Source organism: Homarus americanus, unplaced genomic scaffold, assembly GCF_018991925.1.
Source record: "Homarus americanus isolate GMGI-L3 unplaced genomic scaffold, GMGI_Hamer_2.0 scaffold39155, whole genome shotgun sequence".
Classification (NCBI taxonomy): domain Eukaryota; kingdom Metazoa; phylum Arthropoda; class Malacostraca; order Decapoda; family Nephropidae; genus Homarus; species Homarus americanus.
In genome coordinates this window covers 5,902,844-5,920,884 of record NW_024737042.1, presented here as the reverse complement: position 1 = coordinate 5,920,884, position 18,041 = coordinate 5,902,844, and the positions used below count along the sequence as shown (strand labels likewise).

The following is an 18,041-nucleotide window of genomic DNA, read 5'->3' as shown; positions in this document are numbered from 1 at the left end:
ACCCAACGTACACTAGTACTATTTCAAAACCTTGGTTTAAAGATAAACAAGGTAAAATCAAACTTAATACCATATCAAAAGTTGGATTGGTTAGGCCTCCACTGGGATACAAATCAGCAGTCAGTCAGTTAACCAGGAACGAAAGTAACAGATTTGATAAACAAAGTAGAAACCTTTTGTGTAAAGCACAAGGTTTCTTGGCACGACTGGGAAAAACTTCTGGGTCTGTTGAATTTTGCCACAATAGTGGTTCCATTGGGAAAGTTAAGGAAAAAGCAACTATCTCATCTGGGCTCGAAGTTGCTGCGCAGAAACAGAAAAGTTGCTTCTTCTCTCCCTATTCAGATAAAGAATCATCTGTTATGGTGGACAAACTGGGACAATCCAATCGGTCCCTCTCCCTGGGTTCCACCTCAAACAGATTTGGTCGTTTGTACGGATGTGTCCAAAATAGGATGGGGATACCATTCTTCAAAAGGGGAATTCAATCAAGGAAGGTGGAGCAACTTCCTTTGGGACAAACACATAAATATAAAAGAATTAGCAGTGGTCCTATTCTTTTTGTTGGCAAACCCAAATTTACAAAATATGACGATCCTGTTTGCCATGGACAACAAAACAGCAGTCTTTTGTCTCAATCATCAAGGCTCAACAAGGTCTTGGCTCCTTCTACAACTATCAGAAAAAATTTTCAGTATTTGTGCAACGCAATTACTTTACCTCAAAGCAACTTATATACCGGGAGTGCAAAACAATTGTATCGACAGAAACAGAATGGTCCGTAAAGGTATCGGAGTTCAAGAGTCTAGTGAAGAAGTTTGGAACTCCACAGATAGATCTGTTTGCTTCCCTAACAAATTACAAGATGCCAATTTATGCATTTCTGGACAGGTCAAATCTTTTAGGAAATGCCCTCCTCTTAGATTGGAACCTTTGGAATTCAAGCTATCTGTTCCCACCTGTGAAAATATTGCCCAAAGTGGTTCACAAACTCAGTTCCTTCCGAGGCAAAGTCCTCTTAATTGCACCATATTGGATCCTACAACCTTGGTGCCTGGATCTACTGGACTGGTGCCCGAATCCTCCACAATTGCAACAAGGATGTCTAGACCAGGTACTACATTCTCAGGTCGAGATATCCTTGGCACTTCACGCTTGGAGTTTCTCAAAAAAAGTTTAAATAGGTTGTTGGGTAATTCCAATATAGCTAATCAAGTATTAGCAGGTCATAGACCCCAAACTTCTATTCAATATGAGAAAGCTTGGAATCTTTTTCAACAATTTATCAAGTTAACAACTTCGGATTCATTATCGGAAACAGTTGTATAAGAATTTTTAGAATTTCTGTTCAGAGTTAAAGGCCTTCAAGGATCGACAATTGCATCTTATAAATCAGAGTTGGTCTCTGGAAAAAGTTACTAATCTTCTTATGGGGCCTAATTACAATATAAATCTGAACAGGGATAAATTACTCCAGAAGGCAGCCTTCCTTCTAGCAATAGCAACAGGTATGAGAATCAGTGAACTGATTTCAATTTCCAATAATCCATCATTATTGGTATTTTCTGACGAGGATGTTATCCTTTTTCCTACGGAGATCCTAAGAAAAAATGAAAAGGAAGGTTTCCAAGCTCAACCTATTAGGATAAAACGTCTAATGGATGAAACTAGGGTTCCTCACATATTGTGTCCAGTTAAAAATCTTCAGGAATGGTTAACCAGATTCCCTAATAGAGGCCCTTATGTTTTCTCATCAAGGGATGTTAAGAAATTATCTCCTAGTCAATTGACACAATCCTTATCTCAATTAGTGAATCAAGCAGACCCTGGCAATAAATTTTTGGCACATGACACTAGGAAATATGCAGGGTCTGTGGCCTTTCCGTGGCATATGAGTCTCAGTCAGATCAAGGAAATGGGCTTTTGGAGATCTTCAAAAACTTTCAAAGACAGCAATCTTCATCTATCTCTGAAAGATGCTTCAAATGTGGTGGTGCTGGGTTCCCCTCCCCCATCTATTCAATCTCCACTACCAGGACCTTCTTCCTCATTAGAATAAGGTAAGTATCCTTTTTGAGTAAATTAACATTTTACCTTCCGATAAATGTTCCTAATTTTGGAAATTTTCAAAATAGTTTATAATATAATAAGGACCTCAGTCAGCGGAGCCTTGTATGCAAAGTCATCTCCCTCTCCACCCCCTACTCGGGTATTCTTGCTGAGCGTCACATTCAGAGCATTGAACAAAAAGCCGTTTTTTTCTAAAAACCAATTTTTGTGATATAGCACGAATGCGACGTCCATAATCTCCACCCCTCGAGAGTTGACTTTTAATTACTGCTCTCTCTGAGGCAAGAGATGAGCTTCGCAGTACGCATGGTGGCAAAATGAAGGAAGGACTTTGAAAATAGCAATTAAATGCCAGGTAGCGACGTGTCCTCCTAATATTACTTATTAAGTAATTATTAGATGTTTTAATTGCCTGTATGTTGGCCTGGCGAAATTGGCTAGGAATTAACATACCTAGGTAACATTGCTGATGTCGCATTCGAGCTATATCACAAAAACTGGTTTTTAGAAAAAATCGTCTTTTTCTTCTAAGTTGCATTTCCAATGAATGTCAAGTTCCAGTAAAATATGAAAATGGTAACGGGTCCTTTTTTACTACTTTTTTATTTTATCAAGGTAAAGCCATAGTTTCCATATCTTACTTTGATATTACTTAAAAAACAATCTGACAGAACCAAGGGGGGATATGAAGATAAAATTAAAATTCTCTACAGCTATTCATGGATTTCTCATTTTATGCTATAAGAATTAGCCAACATTATATCAAACGTTGTCATAAATTCTTAAAAAGCATTACTCTGGCATTTGAAGCAAAATAATTTTTCAATAACTCCAAAATATAATAACTTTTTACACTCAATTTCATAAAAAAATATTTTGTCATGTCAGATTTCAACAAAGTAAACTAAATACATGAATACAATCACAAATTTAAATTTGTACAGGTACTATGATAAAAGAGTTATTGGGAAGAACCACAGGCAGAAAAAAAATGTCTTGATTTAAATGTATGCTATGGCAGAGTGGTGACCACAGCATACAGTAGTCTGGTAAGATGTACTGTACAATACTCTCATTTCTGGGAACAGTAGCTTCTGAGATTTGAGCATCTGGTGGAAGAGTATTCAGCGAGTTCTCTGAATATTCTTTGGATGGAGGAGGTCACTAAAGTTGTTGTTGTTGATGTTGATATTATTATTACTGATGTTTATCATCATCGACAAATTTTTTATGCATATACAGTACAATACTGTACCAGTATCTGTGTATGTCTGTGTTCAGTTATGTTGGGAGGTGGAATACTGTTTTGTGGGTGGGGGTAGTGTTGTGTTGTTATACAGTAGTGTCTGTGAGAGGTGAGAGCAGTTATTGAATGTAAAAAAAAATGTCGTGTTTCTCCAAAAGCTTGACAATTTCACTAATGCCCTGGCCCACTTTGCACATGTACATGTTGGTGTAGTGTATCTTCTATTCACTTTTACCTGCACAAAGTGTTATTATCACCTAAGTGAAGGCATCCATCTCCAGCACTTTGTAATATGATATATTAATAATTATTATGACACAAATAAATGCTACTTACCTCAATATGATCACAAGGATAGCCGATAGTGGAAGACCTTACAGTTGGTGAGTCTGATGGGCAGCACTGAAAAGTAACAGGGCTTGTTTCTGTCATCCCGTACATCACCTGTTGGGATAAAGCAGTGGGTCATCACCATTTGATGGGTTAGGTCACTGAATTGTTATCTTAGGGCAGCAGCAGTAAGAAAGGCACCATTATGTACCTTGTAAAGGCAAGATCAAGATATTTAAGATTTTTAAACAATCTACAATATCTATACCGCCACAAAAAATTTCAAGACCTCATTTAAACTGTACAAAACCCTCCTTCACACGTCAAATTGTAGATCCTTGGAACAATATTCATCCTGGAGGTGTTGGTGGTATAATACAGTGCTTTAGTAACATGAATGTCTCTCACCAAGGAGACTGAGTTTCATCCCCATTTGAATCACATGTTAGACAGGTGTTGTCCAGTGTGATGCTAACAAATATAGCACCTCTGTTTTCATCTAAGACTAGACCAACTGGTGATGGCCCTCACTGAATCTCTAACTTCCAGAGACCAGTTAGTTACATATGACAGAGTTATCCACTGCAAAATAAACAAATACTGTTATCATTATTACTGCAAGAACAATGGGAAGCTTTAAGATATGTTTTGATGTATACATCAGGATATTAAAAAGGGAATGCCAACTAGTGCATTCTATTGAAAAATCTTTATTGGTAAATCTATTCAGGAACTATTTTCCTTCAACTGAAAATACTCATGTACTACTGTAATGTGAATAAATTACAGTAATCATATACAGTAAACCCTTGCCCAATGCGGGGATTAGGTTCCTCGAAAACTGCGTATTGGGCAAAATCGCATTGGGCAAACTTAACTTCTTACGGGGTGGCACAAATCTAATAATAATAAAAATAACAAACCATAAACAATTAAACATATTAATGATAAGCATTATAAAACCACATTATTGTACTCACCGATCCATGGCGAGATGATTGTATCGTAACTATGATGATGATATCACAGATGTTGTGAAGCCTTCTGATAATGGTGATTGATGAAGAAGACTTCGATTATGATGAAGCCTGAATGAATTTTATACTTAAGCCGATGGATCATCAGGATCATTGGCTTCAGGCTCCAGATCGGCAGATGATGTTGATAGTTGGGGTGACTGCGGCCTCTAGAAGAAGTCTATTATTTTCTGTTGTTTGCTTTTTGTATTCAAACCTTTCAAAATTTCTCTGTATGGCACACAAATATCATGCAGGGCCCTTTTAAACTTTAAACTTTTCTCCATTACTGGATCTATGTCAAAACACATGTCAGAAAGTTCATTTGCTTTCAGGAGGAATTCAAAGGTCGCCTTAATTGTTAATTTAGGTTTTACGGATTCCACTTCAGTATCATCATCATCACTTTTACTGTCATCTGCTAAAAGCTCTTCAAGCTTCTCATTTGTAGGTTCTTGAAAATGCAAGTCCAACAGTTCATTCACCTCCTCTTTCTACATGTCATCAAAACTCTCACCTCCAATTTCCTTTACAAGTTTCACAATTTTAGCATTTCCTTGTCAACCGTTGGAAATTCCCTGAAATCGTGAGAACTTTCATGCCAAAGTTGGTGCCAGCAAGTGTCCATGGTAGAAGGCTTCACTTCATCCCAAGACATTTTTATAATGTCAAGGCAGTTTTTGATGTTAAATGCCTTCCAGAATTCCATCAGTGTTTCATATGCATCAGCATCCATTGTTTCGTTGCTTGTCTCTAGACACTCCTCATGTAATATGACTTAAATGTCTTGATGACACCTTGATCCATTGGTTGCAGAATTGAAGTGGTATTGGGGGCAAGAACATAACTTCCACATTAGGATGCGTGAACTGAAGTGTTACTGCATCATGGCCTGGGGCATTATCCAACAATAGCAACACCCTTGAGTCAAAATTCTTCTTCATAAGATATTCTTTGACCTCATGCACAAAATGATGCTCCAACCAATCATTAAAGATCACCCAAGTTACCCAGGCCTTTTTATTGGACTTCCAAACAACAGGCAAATGAAGCTTATTTTTACCATTTAATGCCCTGGGATTTTCCGAACGGTACACAAGCATTGGTTTGCACTTCCAATCACCAGCTGCATTACCACAAGATAACAATGTCAACCTGTCTTTGAAGGCTTCAAACCCTGGAGCAACTTTTTGGGTCTTTGTAATGTAGGTAAGGTTACCCTTACATTTATAAAAGAGACCAGTCTCATCAGTGTTAAATGCATGGGCTTGAAGTGCTCTGCAGCCTCTTTGTCTGCTGATCCAGCCTCTCCCTGAAGCTTCACATTATGTAAAGCAAAGCGGCATTTAAAATTTTCAAACCACCCTTTGCTTGCTTGGAAATCAGACACAATCACAGCATCACTCCCTGCCCCCTCAGTTTTCACAACATGAACATACAAGCTATGTGCATTCTCACATATTGCTACGTCATATCGATGACAACAGATCTTTTCTCATTCACTTGTCCACTGATCCAAACATTTAATAGTTTTCCATTTTTCCTTAGTACCAATCCCTCCTTGGTACTTGAGCTACCTTAGCACTTACAGAAGCTGATGCTATCACACTTGTACATATTTTGTCCTCACAACTACGAATTCTGTGTATGGTGCATTCATTTACCAGAGTTCTCACGGGCAAGCGTTGCTACATGTGCTCCATCATGTAGCCAATATAAAATCTTTATTTTCTCAGCTAATCACTTTTCTACTTTTCTTGGGTGTGCTACCACCACTAGCATCACCTCTGAAATTGGGGTCCATAATGCAAGGGAAAACACACAAAGCAATGGAAAAACACAGTAAGTTCCAAAACCACTTTAGTACAATGTTAACGATACTAGCGCATAAGCAAGACTGGCGGGCATCTCCAACTGGAGGGTGGCTGAGGCAAAGCGGAGGAGGAAGGAGGGGGGAGGAAAGTTGGAGGCGGCGAGTTGTTAACCCACTTCTATTCAAATTTTCCGTGTTGGACAAATTATTTGGTCACATATATTTAAATACGTACTGTATAGTCAAAATCGTGTTGAACAAACCAGTGTTGGGCGAGGGTTCACTGTACTGCAATGATATGCTTTACAAATTGGTTCAAAATTAGACAGGGATTAAGGCAAGGCTGTGTTCTATCTACGACCTTGTATAATATATGGCAAACCCCGTTATTCATAGCCTCGGTATTTGTAACCCCATTTATCCGCAATCAAATTATTGTTACCCATTTCCACTATTCACAATGGTTGCCCTGTTTATTCGCAAATTCTTAAGAGCAAAAAATTTTGAACCACACGCCTGAACCGTAGCGTAGGACAGCGTGTATGTATTCCTCCGCCATACGCTCCCGCTCGTCCTCAGTCTCACACATACTGGCGTGTGTTTTGTGTGATCTCGCAATGCCAAAGCGACCAGCTACTAAAATCCCAGCAATGTTGCTAGAGATCACGTGTGGCAGTTACGTTGGACATGAAATTTGATATCGTAAAAAGACATGAACACGGAGAAGGAACGTCAGTGATTGGGCGCGTGCAAGGCTTGGCTCCCTCTATGGTGCATTCTATAGTTAAAAGCGGCGACAAGATTAAGGAGATGGCCAGGTCTGCAACATCACTGACTAGGTTCCGTGATGCTGAGATGGTGAGTATGGAGCGGATGTTGAGTATGTGGATTGATGACCAGACCCAGCACCTTAAAACACAGTGAGGAGAGTGAGGTGGCTGATGACCCCAGCCTTCTCTCACCCCAGTAAACCTTCACCCTCTCCCAAAATGATAACTTCAGCAAGCAAGCAACACAGCACATCAGAGGTAAATTAACAGTCTACGTTTAAAACTTACCTCACACACCTACGCACATAAACATTCAAACACTCACACACTCAAACATGTAAAGTACAGTATACTGTATTTGTAAACATATACAGTACTGTATGCCTAATAAACCCAAAGTGTTTGTTATTGATGTTTATTTGATATTATGCCCTTGTTTCTTTATTTATTTTATGTTCTAAATGTATTGAGTAAAACAAGTGTTAAAATCTGACGGCCGTGACCACCGCGATGTCCGTATCCCCCCTATTTACATTATTTCTTATGGGAGAAATTGCTCCGCTATTTGCAATTTCGATATTCGCAACGAGTTTCATGCCCATAACCTTTGCGATAAGTGAGGCAGCCCTGTACAGTATTCAGAATGACGGAATAAAAGTTAAAGGTAAAATAATATTAGATGTACGCTATGCAGATGATACTGCTCTTATCACGGATAGTGAAGAGGCGTTACAAAAACTGGTTAAAAGATTAGTGGAAGAAAGGTGAAGAACATGGGTTAAGAGTCAATTCTGTAAAGGTGAAAGTAATGCTTGTTTTCAAATTGGGAATAAATTCTAAAATACAAATTATGGCAGGCAAGAGAGAAATTGAAAACAAGTGTAAAATTTTGTGTACGTTACAATATTTGGGAAGTAACATTAGCTGTGATGGTAGATGTGCAAAAGAAATCATAATAAGAATAGGTAAAGCAAAATCAGCATTCAATAATCTAAAAGACCTGATCAAAAGAAGTATTAACTTCAATTTGAGAAAAAGGCTGCTATAAGGCTTTTTGTATATGGCAGGCTGATGTATGGGTCACAAGTGTGGAAACTGTCAGCAGACACCAGAAAGAGGTTAGAGGCCTTTGAAATGTGGTGTTATATGCAAATGTTAAGAAAAAGTTACACTGACAGGAAAACAAATGAAGAAATACTAAGGTTAACAAAAACTTCAAGAGAAATACATGAAATGGACAGAAAAAGACGTTTTTTCTAAAAACCAGTTTTTGTGATATAACCGAGAATGCGATGCCTAGCTTTAACCTAAGTATGTTAATACCTAGCAATAACTCGCCAGGCCAACATACAGGCAATTAAAACATCTAATAATTACTTAATAAGTAATAATAGGAGGACACGTCGCTACCTGGCATTTAATTGCAATTCTCAAAACCCCCTCCCGCACCCCCTATCACACGCACTGCCACCGTCATCTCTTGCCTTAGAGCATTGGTTCTCAACGTTTTTCACTCCATTCTCCCCTTGTCGCTATGATTAAACAAAATGACAAAAAAAAGAATGAAAATTCTTTTCTGCCAAGTCAAAATAAGTAATACAAGTTTTGTTTAATTCAGATTCCCAACATTATTTGGAAACATACAATTTATAACAGCTCGCCATGGCCCCCAGGTTGAGAACCACTGCCTTAGAGCAAGCAGTAAACAAAAGTCAACTCTCGAGGGGTGGATATGGGTGAGTTATCGGCGTCGCATTCTAGGTTATATCACAAAAACTGGTTTTTAGAAAAAGACGGCTTTTTGTTCAAACCTCAGAATGCAACCCCTAGCTTTGAATAACCGAGCAGGAGGTGGAGAGGGAGGTGACTTTGCATACAAGGCTCCGCTAGCTTAGGTCCAGATTATGATTATAAACCGTTTAGAATATTTCCAAAATTAGGAACATTTACCGGAAGGTAAAATGTTAATTTACATATCCCGATGAGGATACTCACTTTATTCTGATGAGGAAGAAGACGGTCCTGGTTGTAGAGATTGACTAAGTGGGGGTAGGGGACCCCAACACCACCACATTTGAAGCATCTTTCAGAGATAAATCAAGATAGCTGCCTTGGAAAGTTTTGAAGATTTCCAAAAGCCCATTTCCTTGATCCGACTGAGGCTCATATGCTGTAGAATGGCCACAGACCCTGCATATTTCCTAGTGTCGTGTGCCATAAATTTCTTGCCAGGGTCTGCTTTATTCACTAATTGAGATAAAGATTTTGTCATTTGACTAGAAGACAATTCCTTACCATCCCTGGATGAGAAAACATAGGGGCCTCGATTAGGGAATTTGGTTAACCATTCCTGAAGATTTTTAACTGGGCACAAGAAATGAGGAACCCTTGTCTCATCCATTAGGCATTTTATCCTAATAGGTTGAGCTTGGAAATCTTCCCTTTAATTTTTTCTTAGGATCTCCGTAGGAAAAAGGGTAACATCCTCATCAGAAAATACCAATACTGATGAATTATTGGAAATTGAAATCAGTTCACTGATTCTCATACCTGTTGCTATTGCTAGAAGGAAGGCTGCCTTCTGTAGTAATTTATCCCTGTTCAGATTTATATTGTAATTAGGCCCCATAAGAAATTTAGTAACTTTTTCCAGAGACCAAGGTGGGATTCTCTTAGGGCAAAGGGGTCTCTGAATGAAAAAGGAAGATCTTAGCATTTGATAAATCCTTGGGTTCAAAATAATGTATTAATGGGCAAAGTTGAGGGTAGGAGGGCCAGGGAAAGGCAGAGACCAACCATGGGGCTACTACAGCATGGTATACACCACGGAGCTTCTTGCAATTGGCCCACTGCCCTAAGGGCAAAGCTCTACTGTACATGTACTCAAAATAATGTACTAAATGAATACTAAAAAAAATTTCTAGTGCAAACTATAGAATGTTTATATTCAAATTAATCACTATCTTATAATAATTCCAGCAATGTAAATTATATTCTCCCCGGTCACTTCTGTGACATTATATAAACAAAAAACATAATCTCAAGCTGAAGGACATAAATAAACAAATAAATACTTCACTAGACCTTCGGTGCCAACTGCCAAACATGTCACTGTCACTTACCCTCCCCTCCTCCCCCATCTTCCCAACCAGGGTTTGGTGTTTTACGCTTAAATTTTTTATCTTATATAATATCATAGACTAAAGTTAGGAGAATATAATTTGTATTGCTGGAATCCTTGCAAGACAGCGAATAATTTTAATATAAATGTCATATATTTTGCACAAGAGATAAAAATTTTGCTGTCATAAAATTCTTAAATTAGAACTGAAATTTGTGTACAGTTGAGTCTTCATTTACGCGGTCAATTGAACCCGCGGAGTACCGCGTAAAACGAGAAAAGCGTAAATGAAATAACAGAACATATGGGATCAATTGAAATAGAGACTGGGACGACCCCTAAATTCCAATTTTTCCGACACAATACGTACCTTGTAGTCAAAATAACATCTTAATTTTATGATGGTATGCACACACAATTAATAATTAAGAGAAATGTCAATAATATTAGGTTTTTTAACACTTACATGAGTAGAAAAGATGGCTGGGCACATGGGGATGGGGGATTGGTTCCAAGGCAGAGGGTAGATTATTGGCCCTCACCTGTATCACTTGTATCAATTGTATCACTATCCACCACAGAGGCTTGCAGGGCCTCTTTGTCAAACCCCTCAAAGTCCATATCCTCACTATTACTATCACTGACTTGGGCCAGCTGTGGTGGGTGGCGGGTGAAGAACTCGGTAATGTTTTGATGACTGGGCGACCTTGTGCGCACCCTGCCCACGTCGCTTCCCGCGTAAATGACCAAATTTGCCGCGTAAATCAAGCATTTCAATTCTGGCAAGGCACCGCGTAAATGACAAAACGCGTAAACCAAAACCACGTAAATCCAGACTCAACTGTATAATGCGAGCTATAGCTTGTTTATATTCAAATTATTCACTATCTTATAAGAATTCCAGCAATGTTAATTATATTCTCCCATTGTCAGTTCAGTGACAGTTTATAAGAGAAAAACTTAAAGTCTCTCTTATGGAAAGATAAATAAATAAGCACTGGACCTTGGCATCAACTGTCAAACATATCACCTCACCTCCCTCCCTCCCCCCATCTTTCCAACCAGTAAACAGACCATTTCTCATCCCTTAATTTTAGCTGTGTTGATTTATAAGTGTTTGTTTTAACATAATACGACAAAAAACAATGTTTTGTTTATTCTAGGAGATGGGCTAAGGTGCATCTGGGTAGACTCTCAGTCCTTTTAGTATTTTGTGTTTCTCTCAAGTACCAAACTAAATTATTCCATTGAAACAACACTTCGATTTAGTGCGAATTTGGTTTAAACGACCTCTCTTGGAACGTATCTCGTATTATATCGACGTTCTACTGTATAAAGAATGCTCGTAAAACATTTAAATTTCCCTAAATTTCCAAAATAGTATCTGGTCTGAGTCTCTCCCATAGGAGAATTTCAGATATTATCCTCTCATCCATTAATGCCTCCTGCCCTTTTATTTAGTGTGTGTGTGTGTGTGTTTGTTGGTGGGGGGGGGCAACTGTAATGTAGTACCAACTGACAAAGGCACCTCAATCTCCCGTCCCTAATTCACACATAGTGTTCTTAGAGTGCGTACATGATATGGTCGTGAAAGCCTGTATGTTTAGCAGGTGTACATTATCCCTTAGCCAGCGGCAGCAGTGAATGAAGAAGTGCCAAATTTAAAAATCGTCATTATATAGATGCCACCGACCACTGGAGTGGAGCATAAATAAAGTTACACCGCATTTTGTGAAATTTTAACACCATCTATGCAGTATATAGTCTCTACGGCAATATGGCACAGTTGCTATATTTCATTAACATAGCAGAGATGCTTTTAATATTAAAACTTGAATTTTGTAATTGGCTATTATTTATATTCGTATAAGCAAGGTACGTGGAGTCACTCACACCCACAGCCAAAGCTGTGTCCAGGATTTGTGACCTGGATGTGGTTTCCCTCCCACCCTCCCTTACTATATTGTTGCCTTACTGTTGCTTCTTATGGCATTTGTTCATTCACTGCTGTCAGTCTCCTACGTTGGAAGGCTTTCTGATGTGTGGTAAAGCTTAAAACATGGAGTAATACACAGTGCAACTTGACAAACATCACAGCTGTAGATACTTCTCCTCACTTTCTTTTGCATTGCAGAGTAAGTACATCTCCTTTGAACCTTCTTTGTACTACCACCTTCAGCTGACTCTGTCTCTATTGGAAAATGTTTTCCACTCAGTCTTGTAGGGCATGGCTCAAGAGTTACTGAGCTTGTGGATTTATTTATCCAATAAACATCTTTGCTATATGCAGACACAATCTGTTCAATCAAGAGCAACTTGAAGTCAAGGAGGTTTTTCTGGCCTCCATTTCTCTTGTAGATTACATGGCGGTTATGCAAACTCATTTCTATCAGCCTGCAAAATAGCTTCTTGTAGTACTTTGTAATACCCTTGCACTCCTTCTCTTTTCTTCACAGATCTTGGCAGAATATTTGTTTGTCTCTCTCACTATATGTTCTATTATATCTCTGTCTACAAAAGACAAAAAAATCTCTATTGGGTTCTGAGGATCTTGCAAAACTACTTTGACTCCCGTGTCTCCAGTAAATGGAAATCGTTCTCTACTAATTGGAGAATTGCTCAACCATCCAACTGGAGCACTGTCATCTTGACCATCAACTTCTGCACCTGACAGAATATCATCTGGTTCCTCTGTAATAATCTCAAGTTGTGATTCATCACCACTATCAGTGTCATCACCACTACTATCTGATTTTGCATCATCACTAATATCATCCGTGAATTCATCATCAAAATCGTGGTCTAGAATATACTGTATTTCCTCATAAGGAATGTTCCTCCTACGGAACATAATTATGGCTACAATTTCTATATACAGTACAGTACAGGCAAAGAAAATAAAAAGTAAATGAATGATGAAATGCCTAACAGACAAAAAAATAATAATTGAAAATTATATCTGACAAAACTTAGCTCTCTTCAAAATATAAAAAGAAAGAATGGAAATTTAGCTCCACAGATGAGACCAAAGAGAGTGCTCTATACCATATGAAAGCTGGGAACAGACTGTTTGAGTGATTGGAGCTTTAGGCGGCTGGCGCCTGCGATCAGGCAAGCCATGGCCACCCTTGAGTTGCTAGTTAGGGATTTCTAAGGCTCTAGGGCACTCATACAAATCCGACTATATATAGTCTCTGCTGGGAAATACAGGAGATGAATTTTGGAGAAGCATCTATATATAGTCTCACCGCAATTTTTCAGCACATTCCGGACCATCTATATATAGTTCGGCCACCGGCTAAAGTTTAACCAGACACTGACATATTATTTTCCCATACCATTATCCTCAATTGTTTTGCTACTACTTTTTATTTCCCTACTTTCCTGCCTTTACTTCCCTCTCCATGTAAACACACTGTTAAGAGTCCTCATTCCTCACACAACATTTGATTTCTTAGGTGTCAATATGCATCAGCTTCCTCATTTAAGTGACAGTGAAGCCAATTACTGTATTGCTAGCACTACTGTCCTGTCCATAACACTTCAAAGTATGAAATTGGTCACAAGCTGAAATATTAAAAAAAAAATCAACACACTTTAACCTACTATTCAAGTTGAGAAAGACACATGTGACAGAAAATATTCAAACATCAAAATAAATTACAAAAATATTACCAGAAAGTCCTTCATATTAAGGTCGTTCATAACAGCCATCACTAGTTCCTGAGGACATGGAGCACCTGCCATTATTCCAGTTGACAAGGAACTGACATCTTTGAGCAATCTTTGTTGAACATTTAAAATGTCAACAAACATGGTCGGAGTACCGTAGCAAGATGTAATTCTGCAAGATAAAGAAAATATTGGTTTTGAAATAATGAAAGTAGTCTGGACATTATCAGCTGCATAGTTTAGCCATTATTATGTACAGTACATACCTCTGGGAATGGTATTAATACGAGTTTAAGAAATCAAAATTTATATCACTAACACTGTAAGCCATGATAATGGTTTACCAATAAACCATGGTTTACTTACCTTCCCAATTTACTGTTATTAATGACCACAGCAATTAGTGGTGGCCATGTTCTTGACACTGTTACCCAGGGCTATGCTTAAGTTCAGTACAGGGTATCTCAATCATGAGGAGGGAAAATGTACACACACTGCTTTAATCCACTACGGACTCAAACTCAGGACCCTTAGGATCACATTGGAACCAGTTTTGAGGAATTTTTAGTCTCCAGTCCTCTTGGTCCTAGATTATCCATTTATAACCCCAACCAAAGATTCTAATACTAGAGAAGGACAGCCCACTCCTATGGGCAAATGCATTCACCGCCCAAAATGGCTTCGCCAAGTGGCGGGGGAGTAAATTAAATAATTACCAGGCAAGCAATAAAGGGAGGAAGATGAAACATTTGGCAAAATCAGGATTTTCTTTTCTGCATTTCTTTATAGCAGCTGCAATGGGGCCCCGGTACTGTGCAGTCATTAATTGCTGTAGCAGCTCCTTAAGGAACAGGAACCTTTCTTGAAATAAAGTCTTTTTTTTTTAAATTAAGAGTTGCTTAGGTAAGCCTACACAGCACCATATCATGGAACTGTTTACATTCTACTCACAGCATCTTCTCCAGTCACAAGAAAATCAAGGTACAGTAATGTCTCGATTTACGCGAATTTGGTTTACGCGTTTGGTCATTTACACGGCACCTTGCCAGACCGACAATTTTTATTTACACGGTTCATTCCATCATTTACGCGGGAAGCGCCGCGGGCAGGGTGCACACAAGGTAGCCCGGTCAACAAAACATTACCGAGTTCTTCACCCGCCACCCACCACAACCAGCCCAAGTCAGTGATAGTGATAATGAGGATATGGACTTTGCGGGGTTTGATAAAGAGGCCCTGCAATTTTATGAGCTAAAAACAAATATCTTCAGTAAATAAACAAATTATACTTTACCCAGACACAATACGTTACTTAAGTTGTAGTAAAAATAACATCTTCGGCGCCTGGAGGGTGCGCATTAGGTCGTTCTTATGTTGTCGCTGACGTCATATGACGTATCGGACTGCGATTGGGCCACGCATCCTTACCTCCCTCTGCCACTAGCTGTAATTGGTCTAATGTAACACTACGTGCCCTGCCACGAGAGGGAAGAAGTCGCTGACCTAGCCGGGCCAGTCTCATTGTTCTCAGTTCTCCGAGTATACAGTTCTCTCTTGTGCCCGCTATTCCCCTCACAATGGCTTCCGCTGGACCCCCACCACCCCCGAGAAACCATGAACTACCTGGACCAAGCCATGGTTATGTGAAGGAAGTCATCGAGTTGGGGGAGAAAATCAAGCTCATCCTTGACAAAGACACAGTCAAGCATCGGTATGAAGTGTCTAATAACCTTCTGTCGAAAATTATGGAGCCGTATGTCCAGATGTATCACAACATCAATGCTAGTCTCACCCGCAACCCACCACAACCACAGCCAGCCCAAGTCAGTGATAGTGACAGTGAGGATATGGACTTTGAGGGGTTTGTCAGGGAGGCCCTGCAAACCTCTGTGAGTAGTGATAGTGATTCACAGGAGGGCCACTAATCTGCCCTCTGCCTCGGAACCAGCCGCCATCCACGTGTGCCGACCCATCTCTTCTACTAACCTAAGTGTTAAACACCTTTATATTTGTAGTTTTTTATTTAGATATTATGTGTGTGTCAACACCATCATAAAATTATGATGTTATTTTTACTACAAGGTACGTATTGTGTCAGAAAAAGTGGAGTTTGAGGGTCGGCCCAGTTTCTAATTCAATTAATCCCATATGTTCTGTTATTTCGTTTACGCGTTTCTCGTTTTACGCGGACCTCCACGGGTTCAATTGAATGCGTAAATGCAGACTATACTGTATAAGATATATACTTATAAAGAGAAAGACAAAGAGTAGAAGAATATAAGTATATATAAATATACAGTGGTCCCTCGGTTAACGAACGCCTCGGTTAACGAAATTTCGATTAACGAACTGCCTCCCATAAGATTCTTAAATTCGGTTAACGAACAAAAATTCGGTTAACGAATTTCTTACGAGCCGACCTCAACATGTTTTCGCTTGCACTGGCCGGTCAACCAGCTTTAGTATTAGTCCGCCAATACATTAATCGGTTCTAGGGCTTAAATTCCTTACTATTTTAGTAAATATCAAGAAGTTTATACTATTCAATAATTTTAAAAGTTTAATATTCAATTTTTTAGTCATTTTAACAATTATTGAACATAATTGAAGGTAAAGTGTCTAGTTTAATGCGCGGCATCCAGCCTCTTAACACAGCAAACAGGCGTTAGTCTCTCTCTGTTTTCACTGGAGGTAACATCTTCCTTGAGACTCTCTTCAACTAAATGCTTTTTTTCTGTGTTTCCAAGCAAATTATTGGTCATTTTGAAATATATTTTACATATTGACAATATATAATGCAGTGCAGTGTTGATTTAAAGAAAATAATCTTGAAATACACCAAGAGAACTAAAATTTTATGGGTGAAATGGTGCCATGGGTGACTTCTCCACCCCAATGCCTTCTCTTCTTCCTTCTCCTCCACCCCCATTCTAATTCCCATCATCATCATCATCATCCAGGAGCCTTCTACATACACACCTCAAAGTAAGTGAACTTTTCTACCATTTTTGTTGAATTTAGGCAATTTTCGGTGAGCTGGAACCAATTACCCAAAAAACCCATTGAAACAATGGTTTCGGTTAACGAATTTTTCGGTTAATGAGCAACCTGCTGGAACGGATTGTGTTCGTTAACCGAGGGACCACTGTATTGAAGAATAAAAAGAATAAGTATATGAAATAGTATAAAGAGGAAAAACTTGCTCCCTTACAAGAATTGTAAAATCTTGGAACAACCTGCCAGAGAGTGTTGTGACAGCACTGAGTGTGAGCTAATTCAAGACCAGACTTGACCAACACTGGTGCAGGTTCAGATACATTCAGGAGCCAGTAATGCCCAATACTTACCAACAGTGTGTAACAGAGCCATGACCAACCGCCCAAGAGGCTAACATGTCGATCAGTGGTGAAGAGGGTAAAAGTACAGTATAAAAGAAGTTGTTCATCCAGATCCTCATCCACTTATGGGACATTAATTAGTTATGAAGCATGTGGCCTAGAAGAACGACTACACATACTCAGGGTTCTAAGATTGTATTTACTAACCTCTCATCTTGTAGAGCATGAACACAAGCTTCAGGGTCAAAGCCTTCACTGGGCATGATGCATGTAGCTCCAAACGATGCTCCAACCAGTGACCCAGTAACACAACCAAAACAGTGATACAGTGGCACTGGCAGACATATGCGGTGGATCTGACAAAAAGGTTATGAATAAACTGTGAATGAATGAATCTATAGGATGTCCACAAAATTATCAATAGCACAGCATTTTGTGTAGTGTAGAAATAAAAATAAACATGATGACATACACTACATTACAACTTACTTAGATTAGATTATGCTGCAATAGGCCAATAAAAACTAAATATGTAAATTATAATGTGCTACAGTATACTGTACAGTGGGGTATGCTATAACGAATCTAATTGGTTCTAGAACCTTGTTCGTTATAGCATTCGTTCGTTATAGGATTAATCCGTTCCAGCCCTCAAATACAACCAC

General features: G+C 38.9%; 1 protein-coding gene across 2 annotated transcripts in view; it reads right to left on the bottom strand.

Moving 5' to 3' along the window:
- The window catches only part of LOC121872623 (medium-chain acyl-CoA ligase ACSF2, mitochondrial-like), a 100,886-nt gene that overhangs the window by 33,003 nt on the left and 49,842 nt on the right, over window positions 1-18,041 (bottom strand). For both annotated transcript variants that reach the window (XM_042375526.1, XM_042375527.1), the window contains exons 8-10: window positions 17,584-17,732; window positions 14,042-14,210; window positions 3,653-3,760 (exon numbers count right to left, since the gene is read on the bottom strand). In XM_042375526.1, coding sequence (XP_042231460.1) covers window positions 3,653-3,760; window positions 14,042-14,210; window positions 17,584-17,732 — 426 coding nt within the window. The remainder of the gene's footprint in view (window positions 1-3,652; window positions 3,761-14,041; window positions 14,211-17,583; window positions 17,733-18,041) is intronic.